At 49.0% G+C, this 15,430-nt stretch overlaps 1 protein-coding gene across 1 annotated transcript in view; it reads right to left on the bottom strand.

The window, feature by feature from the left end:
• The window catches only part of slc6a3 (solute carrier family 6 member 3), a 114,177-nt gene that overhangs the window by 42,168 nt on the left and 56,579 nt on the right, over nt 1-15,430 (bottom strand). Inside the window, exon 6 of the mRNA XM_078535273.1 lies at nt 10,002-10,105. Within this exon, the coding sequence (XP_078391399.1) occupies nt 10,002-10,105 (104 nt within the window). The remainder of the gene's footprint in view (nt 1-10,001; nt 10,106-15,430) is intronic.

Raw genomic sequence — 15,430 nt, 5'->3', positions numbered from 1 at the left:
ATAAAGTCATGATGATAAATAGGGATTCGACTGTCTCAAAGGACATGAACTTGAGCTACATGGCATGAATACGACAAACTGGTACAGATACTACAATGAATGCAGGTTGCTCACATTTCCATGGAATGCTACAGGACACAAAAAAGTAATTGTAATACTGGGCAGAATTTTCCCAGAATTGCACTAAGTGCAGTAGCGGGCGGGTAAAATGGAGACATACCCGCCGACGAAAATGGTGGGTTTTCACGCGGTATCATCCCAAGCTCGCCTCATTATTTATTCAGGCCCGCTAAACAATCCATTTCCATGGTGAGTGGGCTGTCGTTTGCCAACCCACCATCACCCCGCTGTTGCATCACACCGGCCGCCATCTTTAAAAGGCAGCCGCCAGCAAAGCTCTCATCACCACCAGCTCACCACCACTGCCTGGGAGACATGGTCAGCAAAGGCAAAAAGACTGCAGCCACCCGCTTCAACGGCGGGTCCCTTGAGCGACTACTGGATGCTGTGGAGGCCCGCCGGGATGTGCTCTACCCCCGCTCTGGCCGCAGGATTGGTAGCAATGTCACCAACCCAGCTTGGGAGGCGGTGGCAGCGCAAACGCCCTGTAGAGGAGGACAGCCACCCTGTGCTGCCAAAGGATGAATGATCTCCTCCATTCTATCAGAGTAAGTCACTCTTTTCATCACTCCCAACTCACACACTCACAAACCCATCACACACCCACAGGGCCCTCACTCACTGCCAGTTAAAGGGACATCACCATTCACTCTTTCACACACACCGTCATTGTTCTTATCCCGTCCATGGGACCACTCATCACTCACACAGGCCAGGCATACTTATCATCTGGCCCAGCAGGCATCCTGATACACTCTCCCCATCTCTATCCATGCAGGACAAACTGGCTCACAACAGGAGGGAAAGGTTGCAGACAGGTGGTGGGATGCTGGAAATTAAAGCCCTGACAGAATTCGAAAACAGAGCCATCCAGCTGGCCATCGATGACCAGGACCTGTCCTGTGCTGACGGTGAGGTTGGTGCTGCTCTACCAAGTGAGGATTCAGCAGTGCAACATCCATCAGACAACCATGCCATGAGTGATGTGTCCTCTGTCACAGGGCACTGCCATGCACGAATTATCTCCCTTTGCTTCCGCAGTCACATCTGGGAAACAGCCAACAGAGTCCATGACCCAGGGATTCCAATCAAGCCCCGAGGAAACCTCTGAAGAGGAATCTGAAGGCACCCTCCCTGAAGTCCCTCCACCAGCGCAGAGACACACCACCTCGGTGGGACCTAGCTTTAGAATATCCTCAGGATCACAATCTGGTGAGCACATCACACTTTCTGATCCACAGCAGGCGGAGGCAGAGACTTCCCAGGTCTTCACCACTCGGACGACTGCTGGAGGCCAGAACGTTGCTGAGTCTGAGTCAGATGATGAGCCTCCGGACTCGATCATGTCACAGTTGCTGGAGCTGCAAAGGCAAGTTCTAGAACATCAAGAAGGGATGTCCGGTGCACTCGTCGGATTGCAAGGCACGATGGAGGAGTCCGTCTGCCTTCAGGTTGAGGTGATAGCGCCGGCATTGCAACGCACCGATGGCAGGATGGCGGCAGCCATGGAGACCTTGGTCCAGGAAGTCACTGCTGCATTGTTGTGCGGGCTGAACTCCATTGCTGATGCCATAGTTGGCCTCCAACAGTGTGTACACGAGAGGGGTGCTGGGCAGCTCGATCTCACTCCAGCTACCTCTTCTGCTCACGGAGTCATCCAGGGGTCTCGGGCACCCATAGAGAGGAGGATCAGCATGTGCACACTCTGGGGTCATCCACCCAGGTGACTCCGGGGGTGTCCGGCCCATCAAAATCCCCCCTTCCTGTGACCTCCGCAGCTTCAGCTTCACAGGCCGAGGAAGGTGCCACTACCACACAGCAGGACCCCGAAAGCTGGCCAGGGCCCTCCAAGTATCAGCTCTCCAGAGGACGCCCGCCAAAGTCATCACAGACAGGACATCACAGTCAGCAGGCTGCCTCCACCTCTGCTGTGGATGTCCAGGGAGCACTAAGACGTAGCGGTAGGTTAGGAATGTCAGGTAAAAGTAGTTGCACAGCCTGGCCAAGGGTGTTAATCACTTGTACATACTGTTCATTAATGGCAATAAACTCCTAAGAACATCTCCCTGCCTGTAGTTCCTTGTTCTGATGAGCAGTGTTCTTGTCACTCAGATGTGGAGCCTTTCTGCACAGGATAAATGACAGGTGTCTCAGTCCAGGACCTCTTCCCTGTGCTCTGTGCAGCCTTCAGACCACAGTGATGGTCCAGTCTCACACTCCCTGGAAACATTACTGATGCCTGCACCTCGGCAGTGCTGGTCATTGCTGCCAGAATGTAGTGGGCAGGTGCCACAGAGTTCTGTCATACTCTGTGTGCTCTCAGCACCTTTAAGGTGGGGCTGGCCCCCATCACACCAGCATCTGCGACCAGTGATACTGTGCACCAGCTTCTGAAGGGCTGAGGTGCTGATGGCAGACACAGCATCAGAAGCATCTAAAGTTTCATGACTGCGTCTCTGAGATGGCCCTGATCATGGAGCGCAAGTGAGCTGCCCTTGACCAGACAGGAGTCAGACATTCTCAGGGGCTATGTGAAGATTTATGGAGTGTCCTCACTGCATGTTATCATCATCCTCCTGTAATCGAGCGACTATTAGGGTCTCCACTGAATCTCCATGACAGGAGCATTCCCACAGAGGGTGTGTGCACTGCCATAAGCCAGACTGGAGTCAAACGTTCACAACTGCAATGTGAAGATTTACAGGGAAACCTCACTGCATGTCGTCATCATCCTCTACAAATCGCACAGCTAGAGGCCCTCCCAAGCGTGCTTGTCTTGTCTAGCCAGTGCGAGAGCCTCATCCCCATCATCGTCACCAATGAGGACCCCCTCACCCTCATCCCCAGCAGCGTCCTCCTGATCCGCAGAGACCTCCAGCTCCCCCATCTCCTCCTCAGCTAGCTCCTCACCCCGTTGCAGCGCCAGGTTGTAAAGGGTGCAGCAGACGACAACGATGTGTGACACCCTCTGCAGACTGTATTGCATGGTTCCACCAAACCAGTTCAGGCACCGGAACCACATCTTCAGCATCTCGATGGTCTGCTCCACCAAGTTGCAAGCTGTTGCATGAGCCTCATTATAGCGTCGCTCTGCTGCAGCCTGAGGCCTCCGCATGGGTGTCATCAGCCACAGCCTCTGCGGGTAGCCCTTGTCCCAGAGGACCCAACCCTGCAGCCTCTGTGGACCCTGGAAGACTGCAGAGATCTGCGAGCGACTCAGGATGTAGGCATCGTGCACATTCCCTGGAAACAGTGCACCTGCAGGATGCGTTTCTGGTGGTCACATACCAGCTGCACATTCAGTGAGTGGAAGCCCTTGCAGTTGATGAAGTCCACTGAGTGTAGCGATGGAGATCTGAGTGTCACATGAGTGCAGTCAATTGCACCCTGCACCTGTGGGAATCCTGAGATCCGGGCAAATCCAATGGCCCTTGCATCCTGGCTACCGCTCCTGGGTGAAATGCACAAATTTGTGTGCCATGGAGAAGATGGCATCGTGACCTCATGGATGCATTTGTGGGTGGCGGATTGTGAAATCCCACAGAGGTCACCTGTCGAGCCTTGAAAGGAGCCACTGGCATAGAAATTGAGCACTGCGGTCACTTTCACAGCCACTGGCAGTGGATGCCCTCCATGTCCCCTTGGCACCAAATCCTGAGTAAATGTCAAATGTGAGCCACCGGGTCCCTGGACATGTGCAGTTATCAGTGACACTGGTTCTCAGTCATCTGCAGGAATGGCAGGCATCGTCTATAGACCCTGGGTGTCACTTGGCTCCAACCAGCCATGGCTCGCTGTCGCTCCTGGGCAGCACGTGTGGGAACCCCTGCTGCCCCTTCATGCGGTTGCTGCTCCTGCCTTTGCGTGGCCAGGAGCCTCAGTCGCTCTCTCCTCCATCTTCTACAGTCTCTGTCGGCCATCAGGCAGACAGCTAGGTCACCAAGATCCATGATCCTGACGTGGTCCTCCTGCAGCATGAAAGAGAGAGAGACATGGTTTTCGTGGCTGTACTTAGCACCTTTCCTGGCCCTGGGTGACCGCCCCTTAATGCTTCCTGGAGAGTGCTGGTCACCCCTCGGATGGCCAGAGATGAGTGCGCTGCATGGCTGCCCCGTCAACCTGCGACATGGGGGACACTGATCCAAACCAGGACGCTGAGATTGTAAGGGGCTGTGAGCGTCTCCAGCAGTGACTGCTCCATGGCCAGTGTTGACGAGGAGATTGTCCAACGTGTGCAGTCCAGCTGCTCTGTGGTCCAATAATGTGGTGGCGGACTCAAAGTCTGTGCCAGGGGGGTGTAGGGGGCCGGTATGGGATGGGTAGGATGGGGTGGAGTGTGAAGTATGGAGCGGTCGGTGGCCCTTTGGTGCCTCCGCGTTGGTTGCCTGGGCGGACAGGCTAGGAGCCCAACCCCAATCATATCACTGTGGCTGCACCTGATCTGTCTCAGTTGCAAAGGCATGGTCCGTTTATACAGGTGTCCCTAATGCATGGCCATTTCCCTCACCCCCCACCTTGATTGTCGGTGCGTGGGTTGCAGCACCAGGGCAGCACTTGGCCATCCCCCCCCACTGATAACGGTGGCTCCTAGGCTGACCAGCACTTGCACCTGGGCATTTCCACCCACCCCCCGCACCCATCTCTCCCCCCACCACCACCACCACCCCCCCGACCCCTGGCGCCCCGAGGCCTGTAAACAATGGGCGAGCTGTGGAGAACTCTGCTGCTCATTCATCTCAGTTCCCCCAAAGTGAAGGCCACCAAATGCACATCACCTGCGTGCTGTTGTGAAAAACGTTGACGTGCTTTCCCGCCAACATGGATGAATGATATGGCAGGGTTCCAAGAGCCTGGCGGGATGGCCTTTTAATTATATGCTGATGTATTACAATTTGCTCCCCGCCGACCGATGGTGGGAAACGCAGCCCGCCGTCAGCAGGCTGACCAGACGATTACGGCCCTGCTTTCACGCTGTCGTGAAGCAGGTCGTGCCATATTTTCTGTGCACACCACCTATCACGCCCGCCACCAGCGGGCTCAGAAAATTCTGCCCTTAGTGCAGGTAACCCTTTTAGTCCATACATGTTACATAGTCATGATGGGCACAAAGAAAAAGGGTGAGGTAGAACCACCATGGTGGGCACAGCTAGAGGGTATGTCATTAACTGTACGCGGACAGATATAACACTGGTCACCAGAATAGATCAGCAAATAATGAAAACATTCTGAGTGTTTTAAGTATTTTACCCGTGATGCGCAAAAAGCACCAACTGTAGAAAAAGCAGAAAAACTCAGAAAATTGGCACAAAAATGCAGAAGAGGAAAGGAAGAGACAGAGAATAGGAATAGCAAAAGTAAGACAGGTGCAGATGAAAGAAATACATCTTCAACTTGATTAATGTTGTGGGAGATCTACTTGTCAAAGTTTTAAATGATAAAACCATTTGTCTTCTCTTTTCCGGCCCATATCTTTCTTCTGCATTTTCAATTTTAACTTTGAATTTTTATTATTTCGTATCCATTTTAATCTAGAATTTCCATGGGGATTCTCCCGATTTCCTGTTGTATATTTAGTGAGAGATTAGTAGAAAGTCTAGAGAAATGGCTGGCTGCACCTTTCAGGAATGGTTTCCAATGATCTACAAAAGTTACAGAGTTTGGATGATTGGGGGAAGATCAGGAGGACACTGCTGAAATTCTACTCCTTTATTTTTATCTAAAAATGTTAACTGCTTCTGAAATGCTGGTATTTTTGATCTGCAGCCCAAATCATTCCAAACCTGTCTCTACTCGGCTGAAGTCGGATCTAAAGGTCAACTTTTCACTCCATCAGAAGACAAGGTCTTTGAAATTTTAACATACTGGATTGGTGCAGGGAAAACTTACACAAATTTTGAGTTAACCCAGAGAGCAAAAAATACTCAACAAACAATTTGATGTGCAAAGTAAATGAACATGCCAAAATAATTTACCTCCATAAAGCACTCTAGTGGTCAAACACATAGTAGCGGAAGACAATATAGTACATTCAAAGTATAATTGTAATATTTTCAAGCTAGTGAACGATTCCTGTAATTCACTATTAAAATAATATGTTATTACAAGTTCTATCATGCGATCCCATACCTTAAATATATACTAAAAGTAATGTAACAGTTATAAAACATAATACATTGGGCAGAACCATCTCAGATTTGCACTAAGTGCAGTAGCAGGTGGGAAAAAAGAATGTTTTACCCACTGGCCGCAATGGTGGCTTTTCACCCCATATCATCCCAATCCTGCCTCATTAAATATGCATTCCTGGGAAACAAGCCATTTCAATGGTGGGCGGACGGGTTCTCATTCGCCTGCCATGCCATCACCTCACTGCTTCATCACGCCGTACGCCACATTTAAAGTGCAGTCATGAGCACACCTCTCAGTGTTTCCAGCCCAGGGCTGCTGCAAAGAAGACATGGCCCCGAATGGCAGGACGACAGCAGTACCCCCCCCCCCCCCCCCCCCCCACCCCACTCCCCAGTTTAATGACGCATCCCTCAAGCCCTCAAGTGCCTTTTGGATGCAGTGGAGGCCGCCGCGATGTCCTCTACCCCGGCTCTGGCCACAGGATGGGCAGCAACATCATTAATCCAGCATGGGAGGCGGTGGCAGCAGTGATCAGCACCAATGCCCTGCAAAAGAGGACAGCTACCCAGTGCCACTGCAGGATGAATGGTCTCATTCGTTCTGCCAGGGTAAGTCACTCTTCTCATCCCTCTCAACTCACACACTCACAAATCCATCACACATCCACAGGGATCTCACACCTCAAGGGACAACACCACTAACTCTCACACACACCCTCACAACTCCATCGGGCTCAAACCTCTCGATCTCGGGTCCTCATCCCGTCCATGGCTCCGTTCACCACACAAACATTCCATGCAGTGCCATGTGTCCTGCTCACACTCTCTCCATCTGTTTTCATGCAGGAGAAGCTGGCTCACAACAGCAGGGAGAGGTCCCAGCCCAGGGGTGGAGTGACCCATATTAGGCCCCCTCACTCACTTTGAGGAACTTGCCATTGCCCTGATTGGTGAGAATGTGGATGGTGCCTGCGGCGATGGTGAGGTCAGCAGTGAATACCCACGTGAGGATCCTGCATCACATCATCCCTCTCTCAACACAAATGTCAGTGCTCTCTCTCCTGCTTTTGACTCTGCTGCCATGCACTAATTATCTCTACTTTGGTTCACAGGGAGCTCTGCCAAGGGACCGACACCAGCCAGCCAGTCCCTCAGCTCCATCCAGTCCTTCACCTCCAGCTAAGAGGACACCTCCTCCATTGAAGGGCTGGTAATAAGCAGCCTGGAAGACCTGTCACAGTGCTTACCCACACCCTCCACCAGCACAGACACACACACCTCGGTGGGACCTAGATCTAGGGCAGGCTCAGGTTCACAATCTAGTGGTCACTGCATGGACACGTGTCCACAGCATGAGGAAGCAGGTTCAGCTGAGCTCCCCAACACTCGGAGGACGGCTGGGGAAGAGGCATTTGTGAGGTCCAAGTCAGATGACAACCCTCTGGGTTTGGCCTTCCAACTCATCGTGGAGAGTCAGCAGAAGGCAGGGAACATCACACTGAGCTGTTGGAAGCCTGAGCAGAGTGGCATGCAAGTTGGAGGAGTCTGTCTGCCTGCTCTCTGATGAAGTGATGCCCAGAGGTGCGCGTATGGAGGTCTCCATGGCGGGGGGGTGGCAGATGCCATGGAGACCCTAGTCCAGCAGAATGCGGAGATGTGCACAGACCTGTACTCCATTGCAGTAGCCATAGGTGAGTTCCTGCAGTGGCAACACAAGAGAGAAATAGGGCACCTCAATGTCTCCCGAGTGCTCCTTCCCCTCAAGAAGTCAGGCATCCGAAGGGAGGAGGAGCAGCAGCTGGACACCCCTAGGTATTCTACTCAGGAATCCTAAAGGCTGTCCTCTTCCTCTGAGTCTCCTTTGCCTGTGAGCCCCCTCAACCTCGTCCTCTGTCTCCGCAGAAGAGCAGCCGGCCCAAGGGAGGACAGCCAAAGCAAACCAGGGCCCCCAAGGCCTCGGCTCCCTAGATGACCTACGCCGAAGTCATCAGAGACAACAGGACCAACCATTGCACAGGCTGTCTCCACCCCCTCCTGTGGATGTCAGGGCAGCACTTGGAAACCTAAGGTGTTCAAAACCTAAGAAATTCTGATCATATATGGTGAACACATTTTGTCACTTTACAATCTAAAAATATATTCACTTTCACTGAATAATGTGTAATGGTGTCTTTCAGCTTCATTGACAGGCTTTGCATTCACCCCCCTGCACCCCACCACCACCAACTAGGAGTTCAGCTGCATGCAGCCGGCCCACGAGTGCAGGGCCTTTCAGAGCCTCATGCAAGCACTCTCCCACACATACGACCCTTCCTGCATACCACTCATCTCAATGTCCTGAGAGTTTTTAATGCTGCCTACTGGAGTTCGCTTTCAGCTGGCCTGCATCTCCACCCACCCACTGATCACACTCCCTTGCAGCGCCTGTTCTTGCCCACCACAACTCTCATTTCACTTTCGATTTAGCAAGCATGATAGTGCTACAGTTTTTCTTGCACTCCTCCATCCTTTCCCCTCCCCGAGTCACCCATTTCCTTTCATCCATCACTGTCAAACCCCCAGCATCACTTTCCACCTCCCCTCCATGATCTACCAGCCACAACCCTTTTCCTTTGGGGATGCCCAGGTGAATGTGCATGTTCCCTTCCTTCCCGTAAATCCCAACCCCATCCACATTCACCTCCCTGACCTCCTCCTTCCCATCCCTAGGTTCCGTGTCCACCTCCAAGTCCCCACCAACCACCCTCACCATCCCTTCTACCGCACCCTAACCCTCCTACCCTACTGCCTTACTCTGCCGTTGGTCATTCTCACTATTCCCTCTTACCACGCCCACCCTCAGTTCACTCCACACCAGGCAGTCAGGGACTCAACAGAGCCCTCCTTTGCATGTTCACCTGGACATCCCCCACTCCGGATTCCTTTCCCCCGCTGGACTCCTTCCTCCACCCTCGCCCCCCGCTCCCGGGACTCCTTCCTCCCCCCTCTGAACCTCAACACTTCCCCCCTCCCCGACACCTTCGTTCCGCGCCCCCCCACCCTCAACCTCACCCGCAACTTTTGTACGTCACTCTTGTCAAGACGTGCTCTGTGACGACGTGGGCAGATGATCCAGCGTGGGGGGATGATTCTGGCATCATGGGCTTATATACAGATGTATTACAAGGATGTTCCTGACGTCTGACAGTGGGAAACGCGGCACGCCATTGACGGGCAGAGAGGACAATTGCAAACTGGTTTCACGACATTGTGAAACCGATTTTTGGCCAACTCGCCATATTGTCCACTCACTCCACCAAACATGCCTAGCACCAGCAGGCACGGAAAATCCCACCCATTGTTTCTCAAATGGCATTACAGACATTCCCAAATGGTTTCAGAAATCCTTCACAAGAAATAAATTGATGAGCTGGGCCTGAAACATGAAGGTTCCCATCATTTCCTGATCTAGAGTAGGGATCAACTCCCTAACTGTACAGAAGCAACCAAATAAATATTCTCCTCTCAGACAGGAGGTTCTTTCAGTCGGTGAAGATTAAATTGGGACACGTAGTACCCATTGTACAAGTCACAAGATGTGCTCAAATTAGCAGTGAATGATTCAGTTTGGCTCTTGATAAGAAAACTGGAAGAGAACGATCTGGATAGTATTAACTAATAGCCAATCAATCTATAGGCAAGTTGTTGAATACTGTGCTCCAAAAGGTATTAGAAGCATCATACAAAGGAACCAAAGAAAGCAACATAACCTACCTGTAACAATTGTTATTAAATTTGTTGTAGCTTGCAAATGCTATTAGTACACCAAACCCCACTCCAAGCGAGAAACATATCTGTGTAGCTGCATCTATCCAAACCTAAGAACAAAACAGATACACAAAGGAGAGAAAAAGAGCTGTTATTAGAGATAATTGCTGGAACATATTCAGCACAGAGATCAAAGACAATATTAAAATAAGGGCAATTTTGTAAATTGTTGCAGTGTGCATCTGTACAATCTGTTTTGTAGGTTACCACTCCATGCTTGGTTATTGGCAAACGGGGGAAGGATGCATAAATTGGTGTCTTTTGTATGTGTTTGCTTGTACAAGTTCAACATATTAGTGTGAACACCACTGCAGAGTAAAACACTGCATGCAGGCAGTCAATAAATTTACAGACTTACCTTGCTAAAAATGAATTGATTTATTCAATATTGATCAGCTATTGACATTTAAAACAAAGTTGCCACAGGTGCTATTGAAAAGTCAGGATCTATTTACATTGCAACTTCCCCAAGTAAATAATCAAAGCAAATGCCACTTGAAAATTATATTTCTGAGAAAGGTATCTGCAAAATGTCTCCTCGGCTTAACAACTAACACAGTGATTATTGGAAAACATAAGCTGACCAGTATTATTTTCCCCTTCTTTCATAAAGCAAACAAAAATCTACCACTTTGCACACAAATTACTCAGTTAACAGGCTGGATTTTCAATAGCAGGTTGGGGCAGGGCAAGAACGGTTGTGAGCGAGCTTTGAAAATCATAGTCCCAGAGGTTATCTCGGGATCCTGACACCTCTGTGACAGTTTCAAATTTTCAAAGCACCAACAGGAGGGATGGAGCAGGGAATGCAGCTGACACTAATTAAGAGCCCCTTAAGCTCCTTAGGAAGCTTTTTAAGGAGTCAATGCAGAATAGACTTTTTCGGGTGATCCAGACCAGTTTTGTCCATGTCAATGCACAGCTGTTAGGTTCATTGCGAAGCCCAAATAATTTTATTTACAGTGGTCTTTCAAACAAACCTGTGGAGCCAACCAAGACCGGCACAAGCCCTAGTCCTACCAGTCGTGCAAGGCCACAGTCCCCCTCTTCCACTTCTGATGAGCAGCCTGCTCAAATCAACAAAGCAGCGGCAGCCTCCAATATGGCTGTTGCATACCTTGGCTGCTGGCCCTAGCCAGACAGCTCCCTCTTTCTGGAGGTGCTTGGTGCCTCTAACTGAGCGCTGAGCTCGCTTCCTGGCCAATTAGGCCATCTAAGATTAAAAGTCACATTGTGATACTGACACAGCTCGGGCACAGAGTTGGGACACAGAATTCACCCGTGTGTCAGGTTCCCAGCCCCATATTGAAAATCTGGCCCAACTAATCTTCATTCTAAACTATGTTTTATATTAGCATCTGTACAAAAGTCTTGTCCATCTGTCTTCAAGGACACATTTTCATTTGTTGCTCCCAGCATTAACAGGGCAGTGACAATCTCAAAATGGGGTTGGTAACCTTACTGACCCATTAACCTGGATAATGTGGCCAATGCCATTTTGAAAGGATTTCCCTGATGCAGCTCGCTGATTAAGGCATACTTCTTTTGGGCTGCAACAACCAGCAACAAAGTAACTATGGTGGAGGCAACTTGTGATTGCAGAGTGGAACGGTCCGAGGGTGGCGGCAGACCAGGTTATTCTTGTGGGCCACAGGGGAACACTTCCTGCTCCTCCATGGTCCACAAAAATAACTCCAAGCTTACCTTTGCAAAGACTCTTCAGGTTCCATCATGCATCTAATTGTATGGCACACACTCTGACCACTTCCAATCTAAAATGGCAATCAGGTCCTAGGGCTCTAATTTTCTCATTAAAAGAGATCTAGAGGTGTCAGCTGTGGCTCAGTCCATAGCACCCTCGCCTTTGAATCAGAAGGTTGTGGGTTCATGTCCCACTCCCGGAAACCAAGAACTGTGATTGTACTCAAAAGAGTTGCAATCTGTGACTGTTGATAACTCGAAATAATTTTTTAAAAGAGATCTACTTCCTGAAACAGGCAGGTGCTGTGTGTGCCTGGTAGTAGGTTTTTTTCAAAATGGCACCAGAGTTGGATGTAGAATGATTCTTAACTGTAAATAGTAGTCATCATTCAAGGAGAAATGCGGCTAAAGAAGTTACTCAAGCTTAAAAGAGACCTGTCACTGAGATTTGCTGATTTCAATTCAAGAATCTTGAGGGAAGCTAAAGAAGAAACAACATAGGTTCTCTTCCAGAATTTTGCAGAAACAAAAATTTTGCTGGGATATTGAAAGACATCAAATGTGATGTGAGAAAGAAAACAGAACTAAGACAGTAAATTACACATCATTTAGTCCTACTATGCCAGGAACTTCTTTAGGGCTTCCCTCAATTGGCTGATGTAACTTCAGCAGAATTGAGAAACGCCATTTATAGATCTATCCAGGATTTCTGCCAAAATTAAAGTGGATTTTTAAAATATTTATTCATGGGATATGGGCATCACTGGCTAGACCATATGGTGTATGTACACCCACAGTGCTATTAGGAAGGGAGTTCCAGGATTTTGACCCAGCGAGAGTGAAGGAACAGTCAGGATGGTGAGTGACATGGAGGTGAACTTCCAAGTGGTGGTGTTCCCATCTATCTGCTGCCCTTGTCCTCCTAGATGGTAGCGGTCATGGGTTTGGAAGGTGCTGTCGAAGGAGGCTTAGTGAGATCCTGCAGTGCATTTTGTAGATGGTACACACTGCTGCTACTTTGTGTTGGCGGTGGAGGGAGTGAATGTTTATAGATGGGATGCCAGTCAAGCTGGCTGCTTTGTCCTGGATGGTGTCAAGCTTCTTGAGTGTTGTTGGAGCTGCACTTATCCAGGCAAGTGGAGAGTTTCCATCACACTCCTGACTTGTGCTTAGTAGATGGTGGACAGACCAGGAGGTAAGTTACTTACTGCAGGATTTCTAACCTCTGACCTGCTCTTGTAGCCACAGTATTTATATGGCTAGTCCAGTTCAGTTTCTGATCAATGGTAACCCTCAGGATGTTGACAGCGGGGGACAGAGATGGTAATGCCATTGAACGTCAAGGGGCGATGATTAGATTCTCTCTTGTTGGAAATGGTCATTGCCTGGCTGGTCAGGAGAACCCATCACGTTATTAAACCGTATAACAAGAGATGAAATGACTAAGCAGTTGGACAACAAAAGTTGATCGAGAACCAACCTACACAGACTAATAAGGCCAGATCTTGGTTGATTAGCCGTGTAGAATTCTTTGAATAAATAATGGGCAGGGTGGTTTATATAGATATTTAGGAAGCAGTTCAATAAGCAACATTAGAAACTTATAGAAAGATATGGCACAGGAAATTCCGAGAAAGGTGTTTACATGAATGGAGAGATGCTGGAGGGGAGAAAGGAAACAATATTTTACAAAGGAAAGTTTCTCTAAACGAGTAGAGCAAAAAATAGCACAGATCCTGGCAAAGAAGAAATATACCAAGGCAGCAAAAGGTGTCAAAGCAGATAGGAAGAACAACAAAAAGGTGGAATGAAAGAAAGATTTGCAAGAGATATTAAAATCAACACAAACATTTTTTATAATTATTCCAGAAAAAGGTGGCCAGGAACAATGTGGGCTCTTGGAAACTAATAGTAGTGATATTGTCAGTGAAAACATGCTGAATAATTACTTTTTACCAGTATTTAAAGTAGAGGAAGAAGCCTGCATGCCAGCATTCTAAGGAAACTAATACTGCTGAAAAAAAGAGACATAAAAAGAAAAGCTTTTCTTGTTGCGCTCATCAGGACAGAATCGCAAGGATACCACATCTCAAAGGGAACGACACCTTATCCTACATGAGAAAAGGGTGCTGATTGGTTAGCAAGTAGACTATGATTGGTAGAGGCATTGCCATGGAGAATGCACCAGGGAACAGTTAACTGCCAGGCTTTTGTTTAAATTCAAACCAGACAAGTCGACTCTGATTGCTCAAGGCATTGCCATGGGGAACGAAAAATTCCCAGTCTACCTTAGGTTACTCTGGAAAGGTGAGGTTTCTGAAAAATTTGAGCAACAGGTGAAGCTAGCCACTTCATGCTGCTATTATGCAGTAGCAACAAAAATGGTATCCTCCACTAACAGGATGCTGCTGTCAAGCCAATAAGAGATTCTGCCTAACACACAAATGCATAATGCGGTATGTAAATTTCAGTGCCAGTGTGATGTCAGGTATTCAGGCCGTACGATTGGTGGATCATATGAAAAAGCACATCCCTTTGGCTGTTTGCAACAGGCAAAGTACTGATCGTACCCAACCAGCCAGTGCTCGCAAAACTCAGAATATAGTGTCCAACATTAGGTGTGATTCTGTAATTAGACAACACTTACTAAACAATCCCAATTGTGCTAAGAATTACACTAATAATCAATTTAAGATTACCAGTTTGGCTCGCTCTGTGGCTCACTTGCCCATGCTATATTCACACACAGGTCCCTGTCCTTTGCAGACAGAAATAACATGTCTACGCATTGCACCTTTTTTCAATGAAACAAAAGCTTGGGGAACAGCCATTCCCTGATTCATTCTACTGACACTGCAGCCGGCCAATCTGATGCCTGTGAGGCAGGCAACACCACCAACTCTTTAGGTGGTGGGGCAGGAAAACCTGCCATCCAAAAAACCCTGCCCCTTGTATCCAGGTGTATTTAGCACCTAGTCCTGCCCTTCTTTGAGCCAGTTCTCTGTTATAGCCAAAACATTAAATTTCCACATGGCTGCACCTGTAACTCACCAATCTTATTTATCACACTTTGCATTCACATACATGCACAGCAACCCTAATTTAGACTTTATCACTTTCTCCGTTACATTGAACCCACCTAATAACTTAGGGTGGAATCGTCCGCTGCTGTTGGCGGTGGGCAGCATGGTGGGCATGAGCAGGCAATATGGTGGGAAGGCCAAAAATCGGTTTCACGTCGTGAAACACGTTTGCAATCATCCGCACCACCCGTCAATAGCGGGCTGTGTTTCCTGCCACCAGACATCAGGAACTTCATTGTAATACATCTGCATATCATTATAAGCTCGGCTCGCTGGAATAATTTCCCTACGCTGGATCATCCAAGTGCATTGGCATGATAGCACGCTGGCATGTTTCACAAAGCATTCATAAAGCATGCACCTGGCAAGCTTGCACTTTGAGGGGAACTTGGAGCACAGCGCTCACGATGGGCGCCTCTTGCACTTCAAGATTGAGGCACTGCACATTCAGGTGAGGGTACAGGCAAGTCGCTTTTCCCAGCTGGCTGACAGTGCAGTGCTGGGACAATGGCTGCATCGTGGGTGAGGTGAGTTGGGGGCAGGGGCAGGGGCAAGGGCTGTACTGCAGTTGACGGTAGCACACAAGCTCGT

Source organism: Cetorhinus maximus, chromosome 3 (genome assembly GCF_964194155.1).
Source record: "Cetorhinus maximus chromosome 3, sCetMax3.hap1.1, whole genome shotgun sequence".
NCBI classification, from domain to species: domain Eukaryota; kingdom Metazoa; phylum Chordata; class Chondrichthyes; order Lamniformes; family Cetorhinidae; genus Cetorhinus; species Cetorhinus maximus.
The sequence above is the reverse complement of the archived record's forward strand: the minus strand, read 5'-3'. Positions and strand labels throughout refer to the sequence as shown.